At 35.6% G+C, this 24,101-nt stretch overlaps 1 protein-coding gene across 1 annotated transcript in view; it reads right to left on the bottom strand.

Annotated features, from left to right (window-relative positions):
- LOC132562328 (uncharacterized) overlaps positions 1 to 23,854 on the bottom strand; it is a 30,638-nt gene extending 6,784 nt beyond the window's left edge. The window contains exon 1 of the mRNA XM_060227066.1: positions 23,762 to 23,854. Coding sequence (XP_060083049.1) covers positions 23,762 to 23,854 — 93 coding nt within the window. The remainder of the gene's footprint in view (positions 1 to 23,761) is intronic.
- Between the last annotated feature and the right edge of the window lie 247 nt (positions 23,855 to 24,101).

Raw genomic sequence — 24,101 nt, 5'->3', positions numbered from 1 at the left:
TTTCAATGCGTTGGTATTTTCTCGAAAATGGCAATAAATTGAACTCTGAATAACAATTCTCAGTACTTGTAAAAAATATACAAAACGAAAAGGACACCATATTCTATCAAACTCGCAAAAATAAACCTGCAGAATAAATCCTGATATACAGTAATTCAGATTACAATAAGTTTGTCCTGTTTTCTAAAAGATATAAACATATCTGGAGGATGTTTTGATGCTGCCGAATTAGGTACACTTAAGAAGAAGCAAGAACAGAAGAAAAAAAATGTAAGAGTTCATTATCCTAGATGCGTCTCCAGTAATTCATGTTATCATCAAACAGCCCGCATTGCATTATGCTAGAGTCTTTGATAGGCAATGCATCAGCGTTATTGAATCCCATGGCTGGCGATACCGAGGAGAGAAACAGCGTCCTCGTGCATCAACAAAGCACAATAATGCATGGTTTAGGAGTGTGATTTGATTCCAGTGCCATCAATCATACAGAGTGCCCCTCTTACGACTTTTTTGTAACAAGGAAATATGTTGCCGCAAAACATAACATCTAAAATCGTTTTCTGTTTAAATTTCTCAGGAGGGTTTTTAGAAATATAACTGATCAAGATAAATGTAAGAACAAAAGAGTGTTCCTAATTTAGATACATCTGTTCTATAAGAAAATGTTTGATAGTAAAATTTAGATATAATAAGATCTTAAAACTACGTGGACTCGTTTATCTTTGTTTAGGTACCTCGGTTTCAGAAATCAAGACGAACAGAGCTATCACGACCAGCTTCATTAATGCAATGTAGCATTTAAAACAATGCAACACAAACATTTCATCTGATTTATATATATGTAATTTGATTTGTTTTTTGAAGAATTTTGATCCATCAAAGATTGTACGAAGTCAATCCCTTACATATTAAGTTTTTGTTGAATACGTGTGATGACTAAGACTATCTTAGTCATCTAAACAAGATAATATTTAGCTATCATTATCTATATATGGAGTGACTTTAAATAGTTCTCCTCTGTTTGAGGCAAAATCAAACCTGAACAGATGTACTGAAACAAAGGGAAGATATTTGGTTTAGAAAATATGATCAACAAAGTTCAGCAAAAATAAAGTCTGGACTCGAATAGATAGCCCAGCGTGATTAGCAATAGGATAGAACAAAAACAACAAAAAAGTGGTAAAAACAGAACCACTAAACATTACTGTTTAGTTGAAAATTGATCATTGGTATCCGACATATTGTGTATATTGGAGAAATACCAGCAGGAAACCCTTTATACGTAAAAGGAATAGTCTTTGAGTTAATTTAGTACGAAGGTGACCCTGTCTCACCGTGATAGTTTATACTGATATATTCTACTTATCTGTACAATTACATACCATGTTTATTTCGATAACGTACTGATAAGTACTTACAATTGGTTCCTTAAATCCTATGTAAAGTTTCTATTTGATATTATTAAAGGAAACAATCATTCACCGTATGATTAAATTTGTTCACCAACATTTGGGTTGAATATGATTATAATGGATAATTGAAATGGATTTGCCAATCTATACTTAGGTTCCAAGCCCCAGATGAAGGCTGAATTCACCCAAGCTGAAGGTTGAACTCACCCCAACTGAAGGCTGAATTCATCACAGCTGAAGGTTGAACTCACCCCAACTGAAGTTTGAACTCACTCCAGCTGAAGGTTGAACTCACCCCAACTGAAGGTTGAACTCACCCCAACTGAAGACTGAATTCATCCCAGATGAAGGCTGAATTCACCCGAGCTGAAGGTTGAACTCACCCCAGCTGAAGGTTGAACTTACCCCAACTGAAGACTGAATTCATCACAGCCGAAGGTTGAACTCACCACAACTGAAGACTGAATTCATCACAGCTGAAGGTTGAACTCACCCCAGCTGAAGGCTGAATTCATCACAGCTGAAGGTTGAACTCATCCCAGCTGAAGGCTGAATTCATCACAGCTGAAGGTTGAACTCATTCCAGCTGAAGGCTGAATTCATCACAGCTGACGGTTGAACTCACACCAGCTGAAGGCTGAATTCATCACAGCTGAAGGTTGAACTCATCCCAGCTGAAGGCTGAATTCATCACAGCTGAAGGAAAACATTCTGCTTATCGACTCATTTTGATCACGCCAATCAACTAATGACGCATCAATGCGTATTCAATAAAACAAATATTAATATTTAATGTAACTTTAACAGGGATGAAAACTTGTGTGAAACTAAATAAAAGGTTACATAACAAGCCAAAGTGTATTTTCATTCACATACATAGAAGGAAATACAGCGAACACGCCAGTTTCACAATGCAAATGAAAGTACGTAGACTTCCGTATTATATTTGATATTAAATGGTCGTCTTGGGTGAGCTGCCAATTTGATGTTGCACTGCAGAATGATTCTATAACTTCTACTAATGAATTGATAATGAGAAACATGACATGGAGTTATTTTTCAGTCTACTGGCTAACCATGTAAATGACTACCTGACGTTTACTCAAGCGGTAATTGAACTTCAAAGTTATTTGCAATGTTTAGCAGGTGCGTGGAATACCACACTATACACGTGTTTGAGAGGAACTATTTCACCTTATCGCAGCCTGTATATTTAGAAAATTCTTAAAATAGTAAAACTGAGCATATCTAGTACGAACGGTTTTTCCTGAATCTATTGGGTTTATACCTAACAGCTAGCATTGACAGACATTAACGTGGACAGGCCTGAAAATTCTGTAGGAAATTGATCTATGATTAACTCCAGTGTGCTGTGTATTGCAGTCATGAGATAGTATTGTATGATGAAGTCAGGTGGGATTCAACAATTCGCATATTAAATTGCTCAGCATATATTTCAGCCAATGTCGACGACGCTGCAAACTTCATGTCAAAGGATTTATATTGAAAGCCGTGTTTCAGTGTAATATCGCTGCGGAGGGGTATTATGATTTAATTTTACAGTAAAGGAGAATGCTTTTACATGTTTTGTCTACGATACATCATTTTTAAACTATGAAATATCTTTTTGCTTTGTTGCATCTAGATGTACACGTATCTGCAAAACGATATCTACTAAAAGTAAACGTTATGTTTTTCAAAAGATATTTGCTATTTTTCAGTCAGATTTTCTTGTTGATTATATCGTTTATCGAATATCTTCATCAAGCCACCATTTCTGGTAATTTGTTTTCAAGTTGATTAATAGTCAAGTACAGTTTGATCGTACAAATATTCCCAGACGTATAAAGATAATTATCCATACCGTATGAAGTGTCCTCTACCCAAGGGAGGCATATGTCTACAGTGTTGTATATGTTTAGAAAAGGCACAATGAGGACGCGTGGCAGGAGAGACATAGAGCAAACCATCTACATTTGTATAACATGTGACGATATCCTCACGGGGATTTTCGACACGGAGTAATGTGATCTTTGTAGAACAACACTAGAGAAAGTGTTAATAATAACAGAATCAAAATCGAAACTAGTGAAACATTGTAATAAATAAGGTTGCTTCATAGCGGTAACACAGAAATAAAAAAGATGCTGCAAAGTGGTAACGCAGATATAAGTAAGGTTGCTTCATAGCGGTAACACAGAAATAAAAAAGATGCTGCAAAGTGGTAACGCAGATATAAGTAAGGTTGCTTCATAGCGGTAACACGGAAATAAAAAAGATGCTTCAAAGTGGTAACGCAGATATAAGTAAGGGTGCTTCAAAGCACAAACGCAGATATAAGTAAGGGTGCTTCAAAGCACTAACGCAGATATAAGTAAGGGTGCTTCAAAGCGCTAACGCAGTAATAAGTAAGGATGCTTCAAAGCGCTAACGCAGTAATAAGTAAGGGTGCTTCAAAGTGCTAACGCAGATATAAGTAAGGATGCTTCAAAGCGCTAACGCAGTAATAAGTAAGGGTGCTTCAAAGCGCTAACGCAGTAATAAGTAAGGATGCTTCACAGTGCTAATGCAGCAATAAGTAAGGGTGCTTCAAAGCGCTAACGCAGTAATAAGTAAGGGTGCTTCATAGCGGTAACACAGAAATAAAAAAAAAGATGCTGCAAAGTGGTAACGCAGTAATAAGTAAGGTTGCTTCATAGCGGTAACAAAGAAATAAAAAAGATGCTTCAAAGTGGTAACGCAGATGTAAGTAAGGTTGCTTCACAGCGGTAACACAGAAATAAAAAAGATGCTGCAAAGTGGTTACGCAAATATAAGTAAGGTTGCTTCATAGCGGTAACGCAGATATAAGTAAGGGTGCTTCAAAGCACTAACGCAGTAATAAGTAAGGATGCTTCAAAGCGCTAACGCAGATATAAGTAAGGTTGCTTCAAAGTGAAACGCAGATATAAGTAAGGGTGCTTCAAAGAGCTAACGCAGTAATAAGTAAGGGTGCTTCAAAGTGCTAACGCATTAATAAGTAAGGGTGCTTCAAAGCCCTAACGCACTAATAAGTAAGGGTGCTTCAAAGCGCTAATGCAGATATAAGTAAGGTTGCATTAATAAGTAAGGATGCTTCAAAGCGCTAACGCAGATATAAGTAAGGGTGCTTCAACGCGCTAACGCAGTAATAAGTAAGGATGCTTCAAAGCGCTAACGCATATATAAGTAAGGGTGCTTCAAAGCGCTAACGCAGTAATAAGTAAGGGTGCTTCAAAGCGCTAACGCAGATATAAGTAAGGGTGCTTCAAAGCGCTAACGCAGATATAAGTAAGGGTGCTTCAAAGCGCTAACGCAGTAATAAGTAAGGGTACTTCAAAGCGCTAATGCAGTAATAAGTAAGGATGCTTCAAAGCGCTAACGCAGATATAAGTAAGGATGCTTCAAAGCGCTAACGCAGATATAAGTAAAGGTTCTTCAAAGCGCTAACACAGAAATAAGTAAGGATGCTTCAAAGCACTAACGCAGTAATAAGTAAGGATGCTTCAAAGCGCTAACGCAGATATAAGTAAGGTTGCTTCAAAGTGAAACGCAGATATAAGTAAGGGTGCTTCAAAGAGCTAACGCAGTAATAAGTAAGGGTGCTTCAAAGTGCTAACGCATTAATAAGTAAGGGTGCTTCAAAGCCCTAACGCACTAATAAGTAAGGGTGCTTCAAAGCGCTAATGCAGATATAAGTAAGGTTGCTTCAAAGTGCTAACGCAGATATAAGTAAAGATGCTTTAAAGTGCTAACGCAGATATAAGTAAGGGTACTTCAAAGCGCTAACGCAGCAAAAAGTAATGGTACTTCAAAGCGCTAAACGCAGTAATAAGTAAGGATGCTTCAAAGCGCTAACGCAGAAGGAAGTAAGGGTGCTTCAAAGCGCTAACGCAGTAATAAGTAAGGGTGCTTCAAAGCGCTAACGCAGATATAAGTAAGGGTGCTTCAAAGCGCTAACGCAGATAGAAGTAAGGGTGCTTCAAAGCGCTAATGCAGCAATAAGTAAGGGTGCTTCAAAGTGCTAACGCAGTAATAAGTAAGGGTGCTTCAAAGCGCTAATGCAGTAATAAGTAAGGATGCTTCAAAGTGCTAACGCAGATATAAGTAAGGATGCTTCAAAGCGCTAACACAGAAATAAGTAAGGATGCTTCAAAGCGCTAACGTAGCAATAAGTAAGGGTGCTTCAAAGTGGTAACGCAGTAATAAGTAAGGGTGCTTCAAAGCGCTAACGCATGATTGATTTTGATAAGAAACTGAAAACAAAAAATTACCTCCTCAACACTGATGAATGTTTTTAGAATACTTTAACTAGTTTCGTAATTGTCAGAAGCAATGAAAACAGCAAAAGAATTTGTAATTGTATGTTTTCTAACTGTCCTGACGAGCAGGATTAAGGAAAGTGCTAACAGCAATGTGATGTAGTTCGGTTACAACTTTTGTAGGTATAGAACTAGACCTCTTTATCTACTCTCAATGCAGCTCTCAAATTGGCTGGACTTTGTGGCCACACTTTAATCAAAGGCATCAAAATAGCGACTAGATTTATCTTTTCGTGACATCATAGTGTGTGATATCACACACGATAAATATGGCGAATGGATGTAAGGATATCATTATGATGTTAAAGTGGATGTTAATAAGTAGGTTATAAGTAAATGTTGAAAACTTGGTGATAAAATGTTTCCAACGCCTTGAAAATCAATTATCAAACAGAATATGACTGACAAATATATCATTGTTTTGCGCCAAATAGAAATCACCATTCGCTATCTTTATATCCATTTCAGTGAATGATTTGCGTTCCGCCCTGTTTTGCCTTTATCGGCCTTTCCCATTTAAAAACACACGCCGACGCCTACCCACACTTACACATCTGTTACACATCGTGACCGGAAGTAATGAAATGGCAGTTTTCACATTGTAAATAACAAACTGTTGATTGTAGATCTCCGAGTTAATTTTAGGATGCATGTAAGATAAATATAGATAATGTTGATGTATGATGAAAACTAAAGAAAAAAAAAAAAAAACTTCCTCTTGGAAGTGAAGGGCGTTGAAGATCAATGTGAATATTCTAGTTCGGTGGTAACATTTGACGTGTTTGATAGTGGAAATACATAGCGTAAAGACAAAACATCAACTATATAAACGCACCAGGGAGCAAAATAATCCAATCATGAAAGAAGAGATAGAAACAAAATATAAATATGTCGGTGATGAAGACATCACATGGGGCTAAACAGCAATTTTAGTGATCTGTGTTATTATATGGTTATAACAAGATAGTATACACTACCGCTACAGACGTAAAATTACATTGATATGGTTGTTCAAATTTCTAAACCCAACCTTTGGCGGAGACAAATGCTTTACCAAAGGCTTTGTGAACTCTTTCGTAATCTTTAGAACACATTATGAAGTGTTCTGTCATGACTTCTGCTAAGGCTTAATGTCAGCCCCGTTGCGATTCTTAAAATATGCATGAGAGCAACCACCTTGCATTTCTAAAGATGATAAAAATGCTTCTCATCCGGTTACAATTTCTCTGCTACAATGTCAAGTTATTTTTGCAAACTTTATCCATAAATGATCCTAGTCAGGCTGTCGTAGAGAAAACAACGAACCTGATTCAAATTCTTCAACAAAATAGCATGCGATTTTCGTAAACACTGAGCTGAAGTTAAGCACTGTAATTTTCTTTGTGCTATATTACATAATAATACATCTTCACACAGAACTCGTGCACTAATTCTAACCAAACCTAGTTTGCACTAGATGGCGCTTTCTCTTGAGACTCTAATGACGCAATACATGCGGGCATTAGTCTACAATTTCATGATCAATATATATCTATTCATTGTACGTGGTTTACTTCGCTTCACAAACACACCTGAAAGACTCATTTGTTTACTTTAATGGCTGACTTCTTTATTATTATTTTTTTTTTTCAAATAAAAAAAAATGAATGTTTTTAGGCCATTTTGAAAAAAAAGTGTTTTATCTAGAACATAGAGCGGATTAGAAAATGAATATTGCGATTTAACGGAAATTACAAGACAATTCATTATCATATTAATATAAACAAAAACAAATGATCAGACGATGAAAACATTACTACCTTTCAATTTGAACAATTTATTATTTTTTTTTGTCGAAGCGTTCGAGATTTATAATAGTACTGCGTGATAGCTATTTATAGCTTGTCATCCAAGACATCCATTAAGAACCGTTTGATAGATACAGAGAATCCATTTCTGTGATAATTACACAAACATATATCTCTAACAGATGAAATAAACATGAAATCGATTACACATTGTTATAAATTACGAGAAGATATATAGAACGAATCCATATAATAAGGCGCCTATCGATTTGAAGTAAACCCGCTGGACTGAAGTTTGAAGGTTCAGATTAACTTCCTCATACAAATGAACACACGATAATCCTTTTTATGATCGAATGCAATATTACATCCGTTCCTCAAAGACATTGCGTGACATTTACTCATTACCAGTCAAAAACCAAAATCAATTTCTGTCAACGCTAGTAATACAGGAGTGACGATGGAAAACGAAAATATATAGGATTCCATAAAAAAAAAATGAAGACAAATTTCTGGAAATTCCGGCGCCACTATTTTACTGCGGGCTAGTATGACTATGATAGGAGTACAGTTGTATCAGATAATGTATTTTGATTGTTCGAGTACATTTATTGCTACTGTATATATATGTATGGTTTATAGTATGTACATACGTGTTGAATAGGTAATTGATGGAATGTCCATGTAAGTAAATGTCAATAACGGGAAAGGCGATTATGATATACAATAGATGAACATGTCATAGTGTAATGCTTCAGCTGATAAATTTATCAAAACGTCTTTCCAATAACACTGGTTTACTATGTATATTGTAGGTTTAGAGTTGCTACTTTCTGTTGGTTGTTGTCCCTGTTAAAAGTTACAAATGATCTGTTTAGATACCCCAAAAGTGTAAACTACGGTCCTGCCTTGCATAGGTCTGTGCAAGTCTTACAGCTGTTATATATAGTTATATATAGTTGCTAGAGCTCTATCTTACATACTTAACAGTTGTACAAGTCTAATATTATATATAGCAGTACAAGTCGTATCCTACATACAGTTGCACAAGTTTTACTTACATACAGTTGTACGAGTCCTACTTACATACAGTTGTACAAGTTTTACTTACATACAGTTGTACGAGTTTTACTTTACATACAGTTGTACGAGTCCTACTTACATACAGTTGTACAAGTCCTACTTACATACAGTTGTACGAGTCCTACTTACATACAGTTGTACGAGTTCTACTTACATACAGTTGTACAAGTCCTACTTACATACAGTTGTACGTGTCCTACTTACATACAATTGTACGAGTCCTACTTACATACAGTTGTACGAGTCCTACTTACATACAGTTGTACGATTCCTACTTACATACAGTTGTACGAGTCCTACTTACATACAGTTGTACGAGTCCTACTTACATACAGTTGTACGAGTCCTACTTACATACAGTTGTACGAGTCCTACTTACATACAGTTGTACAGGGTAGTAAGAGTCCTACTTCCTACTCTACATACAGGGTAGTATACAGAGTAAGAGTTTACTTTACATACAGTTGTACGATTCCTACTTACATACAGTTGTACAAGTCCTACTTACATACAGTTGTACGAGTTCTACTTTACATACACATGTACGAGTCCTACTTACATACAGTTGTACGAGTCCTACTTACATACAGTTGTACGATTCCTACTTACATACAGTTGTACAAGTCCTACTTACATACAGTTGTACGAGTCCTACTTACATACAGTTGTACGAGTCCTACTTACATACAGTTGTACGAGTCCTACTTACATACAGTTGTACGAGTCCTACTTTACATACAGTTGTACGAGTCCTATTTACATACAGTTGTACAAGTCCTACTTACATACAGTTGTACGAGTCCTACTCTACATACAGAGTAGTAAGAGTCCTACTTTACATACAGGGTAGTAAGTGTCCTACTCTACATACAGGGTAGTAAGAGTCCTACTCTACATACAGAGTAGTAAGTGTCCTACTCTACATACCGGGTATTAAGTGTCCTACTCTACATACAGAGTAGTAAGAGTCCTACTCTACATACAGAGTAGTAAGTGTCCTACTCTACATATAGAGTAGTAAGTGTCCTACTCTACATACAGAGTAGTAAGAGTCCTACTCTACATACAGGGTAGTAAGTGTCCTACTCTACATACAGAGTAGTAAGTGTCCTACTCTACATACAGGGTAGTAAGAGTCCTACTCTACATACAGGGTAGTAAGTGTCCTACTCTACATACAGGGTAGTAAGTGTCCTACTCTACATACAGGGTAGTAAGAGTCCTACTCTACATACAGAGTAGTAAGTGTCCTACTCTACATACAGAGTAGTAAGAGTCCTACTCTACATACAGGGTAGTAAGAGTCCTACTCTACATACAGGGTAGTAAGAGTCCTACTCTACATACAGAGTAGTAAGAGTCCTACTCTTCACACAGAGTAAAAAGAGTCATACTCTACATACAGAGTAGTGAGAGTCCTACTCTACATACAGAGTAGTAAGAGTCCTACTTTACATACAGGGTAGTAAGTGTCCTACTCTACATACAGGGTAGTAAGATTCTTACTCTACATACGGAGTAGTAAGAGTCCTACTCTACATACAGGGTATTAAGTGTCCTACTCTACATACAGGGTAGTAAGAGTCCTACTCTACATACAGGGTAGTAAGAGTCCTACTCTACATACAGGGTAGTAAGATTCTTACTCTACATACGGGGTAGTAAGTGTACTACTCTACATACAGGGTAGTAAGTGTCCTACTCTACATACAGGGTAGTAAGTGTCCTACTCTACATACAGGGTATTAAGTGTCCTACTCTACATACAGAGTAGTAAGAGTCCTACTCTACATACAGGGTAGTAAGTGTCCTACTCTACATACAGGGTAGTAAGTGTCCTACTCTACATACAGGGTAGTAAGAGTCCTACTCTACATACAGGGTAGTAAGTGTCCTACTCTACATACAGAGTAGTAAGTGTCCTACTCTACATACAGGGTAGTAAGAGTCCTACTCTACATACAGGGTAGTAAGTGTCCTACTCTACATACAGGGTAGTAAGAGTCCTACTCTACATACAGGGTAGTAAGTGTCCTACTCTACATACAGGGTAGTAAGAGTCCTACTCTACATACAGGGTAGTAAGTGTCCTACTCTACATACAGAGTAGTAAGTGTCCTACTCTACATACAGGGTAGTAAGAGTCCTACTCTACATAGATTTATACATGTCCTATTTTACTTGTTTTATTGGCCCATGACCAGCCAGGGCCACTTTGAGGTGGGGTCTTCTTGTAATTGGTGGTGGTTACCTCACTGGAGAAAGCAATACGGGATGCCCGTCGACTGCCATACAGAGCAACAATTAAGACAAAGTATCTTGCCAAAAGACACAAAAATGTCAGCATTTCCCTTCATAAAAACTTGTCTTTATTTTAACTCAACGACAATCAATCTGAGCTTTAAATCGCGCACCTGTTCAGTAAATCACAGTGAAACAATATAATGGACTCATTTCAGCTTTATATCTTGTATCCTATTTAGCTTGAGATGTAAACGGTTTTTTTTTTCTTTTGTGATTTACTTTTCATTTGTCTTGATACTAAGAACTTTAAGCTACAGTAACTGCACTTTTCCTTTACTCCCGAAAAGAAAAGTAAATTATGTATTTACCATTCGAATACTAAAAGGGGTTTATCTATAGTATCTTTCGGGTAGTGTTCGATGTTGCTCCTAGCAAATCTATCTAAGATTTAGCTAAATATATACTTCCAATTGATGGCCCATGTATCTTACTAAGCGACAACATTTCTCATAGGAAATTAAAAGCTATAAACAAACGAGCGAGTAATTGACATTTGAGAAGTTTCTGTCTATGTTGTATATAACAGGGTTGGTGCGGTTTTTATCTCATATTTAACCCGTCGGCCTCAGCAGGACATTCACTTCAGCCTGAGGCAACGTTACCAGCTCGACCTATCATCAAGATCGATCAACAATCAGAAACGACGGCATTAGAGAGCTGTTTCACCAAACATCCAATATCATAGTTACAGTGAAATATATTACTATTGATTGTTATTAACGTTAAACATTGTATTGCATTACTGGTTAAAGTTTTTTTTTTTTTTTCAATTATTTAAATTTTTTATATGTTTAATTTTCCTTAGTTCAATTTGATTATCATTCCCTGTTCTTACTTACAATAATTAGATTGTTACAAGTTATAAGTGCATACGCCGCTGTTACAATTCTAGTGAAATATCATGCTGCTACTCTCGTCAATAGCAGATTGATATCTTCGCTATACTGTCTCTCTAACTACTAGCTTTACCAGTTAACATATACAAAAATTTTTCATTTCCAGTTATATGATAAAAGAATTATTCTGTAAGAATATAGTGCAATATGCCAATAAAGAGTGATTTGGATGTAAATACATATGGATACAGATGTATTTGGTTATATGAGTGGGAAAAATGGGGGAGAGGGGAGTTTAAAAAAAAAAAAAAAAACCCCAAGAAAAAAAAAATCATGAAAATAGCCTGCGTATTAGCTCCGTAAGACCAAAAACTTTTTTTTTTCATGCTGTGTAAAGCCATTTCCACCTAAATTTGCACGATCAATACAATGACATAATGAAAACGGATGTACATGTATTTGAAAGGAAGGAAGAAAGGAAGAAAGAACATGTGCTGCAGTAGATCAGTTTTCACAACCAGATCACTGGCTATTCTTTTTATAAAATGAAAATATGAATTTATATGTAGATCGAGAATAATATTAAACCTGACTATTTAAACCAAAATTGATTTAAAAAAAAGACATTGTCGTCTTTTCGTTTTTAAAAAAACTTGGTGATAACCTTGTACTGCACCAGCCTGGAATATGTCTACCATACACTGACTCCTGCACTGTAACCATACTGTTTTTGATTATACGTTGCCGTTTTCAATGGTTTTATCTCTAACCGAGTCCATGTTGGTATTTAATCAAACATTCCTATTCTTATTTCCTGTGGTATCAGCTGCAATCAGTGACCCATAATTGGACATTTCTTAACTCGATATATTTTTTTCTGGAGTGAGAGTCTACAAAGATTAAAACTGACATCTCGTTATTCTGATACCGCAGCTACAATACACTATGCAAATATCCAAATTTCCACAATGCCACAATATCGACCTCCTCCGCTGAGATCTTGTGATGTTCCGTAGCTTTGTAAATGAGTACGTGTTTTACTTCGATACGAACTAATTGGTAATTTATATAAACAAAAACTTGAACATATAATGTATGATCCTCATATCAGCATTTCCATAATCAATTTGGCATGCTTACGGCCAAACTTCCAACACAGAATTTCAAGTGATACATTGTGATATCATTGGTCATGCATCTTGAACTTATATCGAAATTATCCTTTTTATCATGCGATATCAAACATTTTGATTCTTTCGTTCTCGTCACCTCGGTTTGCATTTTGAGGGCGTGACATTACTTATATCACGCGATATACATGTATTTATATGTTGGGGTCTGGGATTAAGAAATAGAAGAAGAAAAATCACTTCACACTTGGTTTTTACCTCAACAAATTTACTTTAAATTCACGTCAAGATATCACATTATTTTGTTCTTCATCAGATGATATTTTAATGGTAATTGGTTCAGGAAATAGCATCAAAGTTTCAACTTTTTGAAATCAAAAGTGAACTCACTGATTTTTGGGAATCATATATTTGAGTCCTGGACTCCTGGTTTTCTTGTGGGACTCGCTCAAATTTCAAGGTCTCACTATATGGCTTTGTAACTGGACTAAAAACATTTTGGAATCGGTGCTCTGAACTAATCTGAAATTATATACTATCAATTACAACCATTGAAGAACACGAGGCTGTATATAAACATGGTGAGAATAAGAAATCTGTATGCTGTGAGGTTCATGAGTTACATATATCTATCAAGGTGTAGAGAATGGTTTTGGAATTCTAGGGTGTGAACATGGACAAAGCTTGTATAAAAGACACACAAGCGAATAGCACCTTTCAATACAAATTTTGAATTAAATACAGAAGAGCCAGATAATGAATTTTACTGATTAAATGATGCATACAGCTATTTCGACCTTCTAGGACTCGCCGACAATGCTAAGGGCCTAAATTTTGATACCTATGAGACGACCAAGGGAAACCAAAATTGATCGAAAGTAGACGGGGAGATGCACCAGGCCCATAATTCAATAATGATGTTGGAGGGCTCGTGGAATATCTTTTACACGAGTTCTCTGCTAAGCACACACTAGCGCACAAACTGAAGGACGCGCAGAGAGCACGATTCATGCAACTTGATGCCCATTTTACTTTGTAGAAATATCATTCTTAAGGTAACGTGTTTCAGCGAGGTCAAGGATGTTCTATAAAAAAAAAACTGGGAATACTCTAGTGTACTTTCGGATTTTGGAACTATTTCTGAAACGCAAACCTTAATTGAGTATATGTGTGAAATGAAGTGCACCATAACATAATATACATGTAAATTGTGTCCGTATAGAGAATCAAACACGTACATAATGTACTACTACGCCAAAACAAAAAAATGTACCTACATTAAGATTACAAACATATAAACATATTCAGAGAAAACATTAGTTACGGATTACGTGAAGCCATGTACGTTCTTACCTATGTACAGATGTTATCAGTTGTGTATAACAAGGTAACCCTGCGGTATATGCAATTAGAATATATTGAAAAATTAGAAATGATCACAATTTTATACCCTTATCCTATGGAGTATGTTTATGATTTAACATTCCGACAGAGGCGATCAGAAACCGTAACATAACCACCTGTCACCATAAAGATTTTGTTTTATTTCAAATGCTGGTTTGTATGCTTGGTTCATTCGGAACAGCCTGTGCCATTTTGAGACAGAGTCTCCTTAGAGTAGTTGTGGATATATTTCCTTATTGCACATCAGTAGGGAGGCCCGCCGAATGATACCAAATGGATTATTATGCCTAAGGACACTACCATGACAGCACGAGACTACTCTTTATACTTATATCATATATGTCAATGCAAAACGCCCTGGAACCGGATCCGAGGTCACAAACTCCGATGTGCTACCCACAGAGCTACAGGGCCCCTATATTTCATCATTAAATTTCAGTGTATTATTTTTAATTATAAGATATTTAAATATATTCAAAGCGTTCCTAACTTCATCATCAATCATAGGATACCAGAATGGTCTTTCAAGCGTGTTTTAATAATGAAAAATCATTTGACAATAGATCGATGTTGACATGAACAATCCCTATGAAATAACATAATGGAGTCATATTTTCAACATCACTTTAAAACTTATTTATAAGATGTGTTCTTTAAAATAATTCCTTCAAAGAAATCTATAACTGGATAACATATAATCTTTACACAATAATTGCACTGATTATTTCCGTTTCATTTTTTCTTAGCTACAATTGAAAAACTGGATTTAGAAGAAATCAATAATCCGTGTCAGTAAGCATATTTCACAATAGCTACGAATTACTTTACAGGCACAATGCAGAAATATATTCTTTAAAATATTTGCCGGTTTAACGTCGCTAGTGAAATGGAGCTTAGTTTTTTACCACAGAATAAACCAGCGATAAGGTGTGTAGCTATTAGAGACTGGCCTTAGGCCGTATCTCCAAGGAGAAATCAAAACAGTCTTATCAGAAACACGAAACATTCCCGGAATTTCTCCACTAACGTAATTTATTATTGTTTATTTATAAACTGTTAAAAATATCGGAAATCTATCTATTTCCGTCTCATGTCGCTGGTGTGTGTGTGGTAGTTCCGCTGTTTCTAGTTGCAATGGAAATACACAAGGAGACATATCCCTGGACCAATCCCTCGACAGCTACCAGCCAAGGCTGAGGAACTCTTTATATAGAATTCCTGTTGCATTTTGGACATCGATACAAGCATTCAGATTCTGACGAGGCGCTATAACCATTGTAGTTATACTGGTCAATCAGTTATCTCCGTGGAGGTTTTATATAAAATCAACATTCTATATATTACAGTAGACTATTGATCAATACATCTATTTCTTCATATGTATATATTTATATAACGGGGACGTATAGCCAAAACTTGGGAATCGTCTAGATAGACACACACGTCTATGTTATGTGATCGAAGTGGGTCGCCGACAACAAATAACATTATAGCGGTTCGAACCATGTTTTGTAGAGGATATTAAGCACTTGATTTGATTTCGTTGTTCTCATTTTGAAACATCAATGCATTGTTTAAATTTGATAATGCTTCCTTTTGTAAAGTGTAGTGTCTGTTAACCTTAGATTATTAGAATCCTCTATCGATCACTTCAGCTAGTGATTCATGTCCAGGGTCAGGATGACTTCAATGCGCCGTTCACATTCTATAGTCCTGCAGTATTTGGTTATGGCGATTTACAGAGAAATTTGTTATAAAACTTAAGATTTATTGGACCAGTAATTCAATTTAGTCCTCAAATCTCCAAATACAGAACTCCGCATAATTAAAGACACCGACAGGACTAATTAACTTTGATCAAATGAGCCTTCTCTAGAGTAGTGTCTTTTAACAGCGATAAGCTCTCTGGGCATGCGCAATTGTTAAATTATGGTTTCCTGTGACAGAGGACCTACATATGGTTCTGGTATAGCCAAAAACCCCGTACAAATTCATTAGATATGTCGTAAATATGATATTACAACAATTCTTGGAATAAAGCTGACATGTTCCTGTCCATTAAGTATAAATCTGCTCCGTGTACATTGATTGTGCACAAATAACGTTTCTAATTGCACATATGCAGTTTGGATATGAGCACGGCTGTTAGATACAATCATCTCCTTCCATCATGATTTGTGGATGTTAATTGATTTTTGTAGCAAACATATGTTGTTGCCATGAAGACACAAACAGTACATGTATATGACCTTCCCACCAAATAAGTCATGTTTGGAGGTCAAAATATGAATATGGATTGTACGTCATCATATTCATACAATCACAATGTGACCAAGATATCAAATAAAAAAAATCTATGGTTTATGAATGAATTATTTACGATACATCGACTACATACATTTAATATGGAGTCCACCAACCGACTAATTTTTTTAGAAATAATTTTTATGTGAATTGAAGACGGCGGGGAGAATGAATTAGAACGCAATTTTGTAGTAGTAAACACATTATCATCAGTCTTTTTTTAAATCACCTCAAGCATTCGCTATCTAAACAGTCTGGTAGCATCCTTTACGGTATCGCTTGTATGATCAAGAAAGATAGCACAGACAGTTTGTGTGTATTCTCTGTTTTAAATGGCATAACAACAACGTATGATTCATACTAAAATGATCTGGAATCTATATATATATATATATACATAGTAAGTCATAAAATAGCGAACAGTGCTAATGCATTTAGAAAGCTTATCTACATCTCCATGTACAAATTTATTATGATATGTGTGGTTACATTGCATAAACAGAGCCATAATTATACGAAGATGTTGGAATGTTAATTTTGGTTACGGTATAGTACTCATTCTGGCGATGAATGGTAGTACCTGCTTTGATCTGTTAAAACAATTATAACCCATCAGTAAAAACAAAGAAGCTCAATCGGTACGAAAAAACCTCTCATTTACTCTGTAGTTCAGAAACCTAACCTACTAAAGATGCGAACACAATGGCAGACGTATCTAGACCGATTAAACACTTTTCTGGTAGAATATATAAATAGGAACACGTGCTGCCTTTATCTCCATGGCCTCGGGTGAAAATCTCACTTATCCTTATTTAAAAAAGAAAATAACCATGTAAGCTCTGCTGGAAATTCTCTTGGGTTCAAGAAGTACTGTATGTGTAGTTACAAAGACTCGACATATCATCTGTATTTATTTCTTAAGTATTTTGATAACGTGTGACTAAAACCTGGAAAAGAACAACACATTTTGTATAACCATGGTGAATTCTAACCACTAAAATTAAGTAAAAAAGTAAGACACTAGCCTAGTTCTTTATCAAAGAGCTGGTTATATAAGAAAGAGTTTGACAACAGATAACTCACATCTATATAAACAATAGGAACAACTGGTATAGAAATAGGAATTGTTCCGAATAGAAAAATACAAAATCTACTGTTTTCTGGTAAGATGATAGGATAGCAAATCCCTTTATTTATATGAAACATACAATTAATTTTTCAATTTTACATCAACATTTTGTTTTTAATTACAGTTCTGAAGTTGTACTTTGTAAAGTATGGCATGAAATGAGTCCGAATGAAGAAATCAACGATTTTTATTATCTCATTAGGAAAAAATATATTTTCTGTACGGTATGTATATTCAATGGTCGCTAAAATGTTGCGATTTTGTTGTTGTTAACTTTGTGGTCATTTAAGAGTGTAGCATAACGTAGTTGATTTGACCAAGCTTTATATGGAGGTTGTTATCCACGAAGACGACGCTTACCATTCCGGATCACCTGGTCTTACCATTGTTGCATTTTGAAGGGTATCTGTTTAAAGAATGTTATTTAATTTTTCCTCATTACATCATTTTTGAGTGCTACCGATAGCTTGATCGTTTACATATCTAGTACGTGTAGCTTTCAAACTTATATAGTATTTAGATAAAGCTATATTTTCTGTATAGTATAATATATAATGCTACAATGGTTAATTATGTCGATACAAACATTTGTAGTTACACATTTTAAGGTTTTGATATACTCTGTGTAGACATATTTAGAGAATATCAACGAAAACATAGAGGCTGTACTGTTGGGTTTTGTACTTGTTGTAAACATACCAATTCTACCAGAAAATTGTAATACATGTTGTAGCAATAAATTCTATATTGAGTTAAACTTGCAAATGTAGATTTCCATCTTAACTTAGTTATGTGTTCTGTTTTCAGTATGAGTATGAAGAGTTCTTCCCACCAGGACTTGGATGTGTGTTCTGTTTTCAGTATAATTATATAGAGTTCTACCCACCAGGACTTGATCATGTGTTTTGTTTTCAGCATAATTATATAGAGTTCTACCCACCATAAGTAAGTTAGGTGTTCTGTTTTCAGTATAATTATATAGAGTTCTACCCACCAGGACTTGATTGTGTGTTTTGTTTTCAGTATAATTGTGTAGACTTTTTCCCACCAGGACCTGGTTAGGTGTTCTGTTTTCAGTATAATTATGTAGAGTTCTACCCACCAGGACTTGGATGTGTGTTCTGTACTTAAGGATAATAATGTTGAGTTATACCCAACAGGGTCTGTTTATGTGTACCGTGCCCAAGATAATAATGTAGATTTCTACCCACCAGGACCTTGTTATGAGCTATGTACTCAGGATAATTACTCTATGTTTCACCTACATAAATCACGTCTTTTCTACATTCATTCATTAAGTAATATCCCTCAGACATGTGTAAGTCATTCTTTAGCTCTTAAGTTTGTCTAACGTAAAAAGTAAAAGAATATAATGAGCAGCTCAAATGCATTTTGTATACTTACCTAAAGCGAGAGATAAGACACTGGCTGCATAACGTATCCACAGTATCATCGCCTACTGGTCATCATAGAACCTAGTCTAAATAGACTGACCATTCACCATCACATAACACTGACTATTACGACATCCCACATTGGACTTCCGAATTGCCGAGATCTCTTGGTTCCAGTCACAAAGGCAGTTAGAGAATGAATACAGTCACACAAATCTAGCCCAGCCCACTTTTTACTGTCCATCGGTAATCCAATTTTTTTAGATATGACAATACCGATTATGTATTGTCTGTATGGGCGTACTCCCACGATAGACCCTCCGATACATGGTACGTTTGGGGTACACTCTTGGCGCCAATTTCATCTGACTGTTACTGACGAATCCGTGTTTGAACCATACATAGTTTTTTCATTCCTGCTGTGTTTTGTTCGTTCACTGCCTGTGGTTCAATTTTGTACATGCATTCCCATACATTTCTGGCATAAAAACAACTTGTTCCTTTGAGTGAATGTTGGCTAGCTAATCCAACATACGGTTTGGGGGGATCAGATTTACCAGGACTGCTTGCATTTTCTCCGTGCTATTGATCTTTGGAAGCTGGTGCTGACGACCAAATAATCTTTGTCACGGGATCGACTACAACTCAACGTCGGCACAGTATAGTCCTCTTCTTCATGTGGAATCCGTGCTCTCTTTTATACGGCCAGACATACTCCCAAATGACGTTGTTGCTGCAGGCGTCTATAGCCATAGATTAATGCATTAACAAAAACCAAGCACTCACGATGACGTTAATAAAAGCAGAGATCTGTCAAATGCCAAAACGACAAATCGGTATTCCAGTAGACCTAGCCCAGTAACTACTTATTGATCAACAAGTGTAATTAAACGTTAGATAGTGGTGTTAAACCCTTTCAGCTGCAAAGTAGAGATTTTTTATCAAAATTATGGGAAACATGTTCTTTGTTTCGGAATGTCCGGGAGCCAGATTTAAATAACTGTTGGCTATAATGTATTGATTGACATATCGCCTCAGTCCAGTTCCAAATCAAAGCGTTCTAATAAAGCTTAACTTCACTAATCGAAATCTAATCTGTGTCAATTATATTACCATCTGCCGTAATCAATATGCGGTTTTCCAGTCTCTTTTTCAACAGGCTCATGAACGAAAACAACAAATTTGCCTGCTCTCTACTGCACTATACTGCATTGAATGAATTCCATTTATAGCACAGTCAATCAGAAATGTGGTATTACGACATGCTATTGGTATCCTCAAGCTATATTTGTCATTTACAACTTAACAAAACCGGGAATCAAAAACTGCTATGTAAAAATAGTATCTGCTATCGAGGTGTATGATACATGCTGTCTATGAACACATGGTGCCGTGTATCACTTGTACATTTCCCATCGAGATGTTCCTGCTGCCGTGTTTTATACCAGCATCGTGTTTGATTCTCGTTCATACAGTAAATCAAGGCGTTTGTTTTTCCATAATGTTTTACGACAAAATGTCATTCATGCCTGAACGATTTAGGTTGTGCTTCACTCTATTGTGGGCCAAATTACAACGTACTAGTAGCGTCGATTTAGTATCTTCTTTATATTCTATTTTTAAAATCTGGCTTGAATAACGAGTAAGAGTGTCAGAAGCCCCCTTTGAGAGAGCGAGGGGGAGAGACCTTTCAAACAGCGCTCGTAAAGACGAACGTTATACCCTGCAGTTTACACGTACTACGAAACACATAGGTCACTATGTTTACTATTTGCTTTAAATAACAGCATTTCTTTTTCATTGATTACACACAAAGAGAACATAAACATTTCAGCATTGCGCTGGTAACATGTATTTGGAAACTTCCTCGTATGTTTAGATCATGGAAGAAGAGTGACTTTATGAAATCATATTCCCACCAGAGAACTTACATTAAGTACTTCAATGTTGTGTATGTATCATCACTGGCTTATACAGCACAGTGCCATCTCCGATCAATTACAGCGCTCACATAGCAAACATGTCATTATGGCGTTAACTATGCATGGTGCGTCTGTTAAAACTGATGTCAGTATGGTTTTGTTTTAGCTAAATTGACAAGAAGTTGATAGTATTCACTGTCTCTATTTCATTATCGTCTTCTCTTCTCGCCGGAAATCTTGCCATTTCCTTTTCTGTCGTTTTCATTTGTCTTTGAAGTGGTAAAGGAAAACAATAAATTGATTTGATTTATTTAGTGTTGTTGTCTATATTTAGTGCCTAGTCCTCAAGATGGGTAAAACGTTTATACATTTTGCATGTAAACCTAGGTTGCAGGTTTTTATAAACACGCTATCTCCAATCGATAAGAAAGCCATGTCTATATGTAGAGAAGTAGGTCAGTATCGTTTAAAGATCTAACCGCATTCAGTAGACACAGTGAGAAATATAAAAAAAGGGGACATTAAAATGCGTTTAATAAAACATACGTGGGAAATATTCGTCAAGTTACGAGAGTAAAAGAGAATTGATATTCATTTTGTCATTTTATTTAGATAATATTTATTTGTTTTAATTAATTTCATCTCTCATTACTTATCAGATTGCACAGTCGGTGGCTTTTTTCAAAGATGGATTGAAATCGAGAGAATTGTGTGCAATGAAAATAAGATTGACAATGAAACCCATTGTCCGTTCCACAGATTCGTTTAGAAATACCCGCTTTTCCCTGAAAGCTTTTCTCAAAACCATGACAATTTCAACCACTGAAAATAATCGTCCTTTACATTTGGTGTTGCCTAAAAGGTATATATAATGTATATCAAGATTATAACTTGTCTACCAATACGACTTCAAAGCATTCTTTCATACATTTCTGATGACGTAATCGGTAGCTGCTACAGATATATTTTTTAGTCACATGGATCCTTCAACCAAGAGCAAGACCAAGGCACTGTTAAAACACGTCTTATTTAATCATTTTAGGTCTGAATTACAAATACAATGAATCATATCATAGTACAAAGGAAATATATCAAAAGAGTTGATTTTATTGTATGGCGTACTAACGAAACTGAACTTGAATGAAGCGATAATCGTCGGAAACGTTTTATTTCCAATAGACAGGTAGGAAGAAGAAAGATACAACACATGTTAATTTGTTGAATGGTTTTTTTTATACTTGTCTATAACAAACGAAGATCAGATATAATATCATATATTCAGGCTATCATGTAGTGTTTTGGCATCACCACAATAATTTTTAAAATCATTCGCAAGGAAAATACGTATAGGGGACAAACGCATGGCAGACTAGCTTTTTCTTTGTATGGTTTGTCTGAACATCTTATACATGTATATCAATTAGTGAAAAAGCCGCCTTACTTCGGTTTAGTGTATCATAATTTGTGGTTTTCATTACTTTGCTTCAGTATTGCACAAATATGATGAAGAATCTAAAAAAATTAAATAACGGAAATACATCTGTGCCAACATAATCTTTATTCAAACTCATGTTCAATATACTATGGCAAAAGATTACCAAAACAAAGATTTACACGCAGACTCCTAAAAACGCGCAAAGATAACAAAACCAACTTTAATGGAAGCTTTTCGTTTTCTGCTCTGTTGAAGACACCCGTCTTTCAAACCTTGATGAATCAATGTAAGTAATGTCACATTCCTAAATGTAAAAGAGGTAAACAGCAATGAAGCCATCTGACATACTACATGTAACATCAGACACATCCAACTTTATATCGCAGAAGTAAATGTTTCTTATTCAAAATCAAAAGTTTGCAGACTCTCTATATCTGTAAACAAAAGATCTGTGCATTTGGAAACCATTCGAAATGTAGCTACATATTCTGCGAAATAAATGTGCCTATTTCAGTCCCTCCATTTGCACAACTTGTGTACGCCAATTGCTTGTTTTGATTTGATTATACTGGATCATGGGTGTTGGTATTGCAGGCATTATGTGTTTACTGTTGATGTTCAGTGTTTTTGTTTCGCAAAAACAATAAATGCAAAAAAAGCTCTCATTTGTCATGTAAAATGTACATGTTGAATCTTCCTTCCCCTTTTATATAACTCATGCTATCCACCATTATAAGTGTAGACTGTCAATCATGCAACTCGCCGAGATATAAAAAAAAAAAAAAAAAAAAGGAACGGACTAGCGAAAGACATTTTTGTGTGCATTTCAAGTTTTATATCAAATATCGTGAATTCTACATTCCGACCTCCAATGCGTTATGCGTCATTATTGTTATCGTTCTACATGCTTGTGGATATGTTGTGACGTCAGTATATGGGTTTACGTTATGGTACAAGAAGTAATAAAGAACAGTTCTATTCATCTAAACATAACGAGAATATTTGCAATTGCAAGAACTTAAAAGCCAGAGTAAAAACAATTCACGGACTATTTTAGGTCATTCCGTAATTCTGTAAAAAAAAAATTATTTATATCTAGTGTCAAAACTACATTTAATTAAGCTCTAATGGTATACTTCCGATGTTCATAACACACCAAGTTATATATAGTTACCCTAATGCAAATACACTTCGATGCACGCTAAGAACATAAATAACAATCCTTGTATTTATAGCTAATAACCAAAAACGTTAATAAAAACTCCAAGTATAACAAATTACCTTATGCAAATCGTTAGAATAGGCGAGTTCAAATGAACTGCAACATTCTACCGGAGACAACAGGTGGCGCCACTTGGAGGTCGTTGACAACATCTCGATTACAAAAAAGTTCAAAGAGTAAATGATTAAATCGAGTGTTTGCAAACGCATATCAACTTATGCAAACCCCTGATTAATACATAATTATACATTGTGCGAATGGTACTTTGTTTATTCACCTCTTCTGAGTTACTAGACATCGCTTAAAGATATCATGTTATTACATTTACAGATGACATTAATTACAGAAAACATATTGTACCATACAGAATTACAAATAATCCATACCATATTATGATGG

This window comes from Ylistrum balloti, unplaced genomic scaffold, assembly GCF_031769215.1.
Source record: "Ylistrum balloti isolate Yb309-2 unplaced genomic scaffold, AGI_CSIRO_Ybal_v1 Utg371394, whole genome shotgun sequence".
Lineage (NCBI taxonomy): Eukaryota > Metazoa > Mollusca > Bivalvia > Pectinida > Pectinidae > Ylistrum > Ylistrum balloti.
Note: the sequence above shows the minus strand (reverse complement) of the source record. Positions and strands in the feature narration are given on the sequence as shown.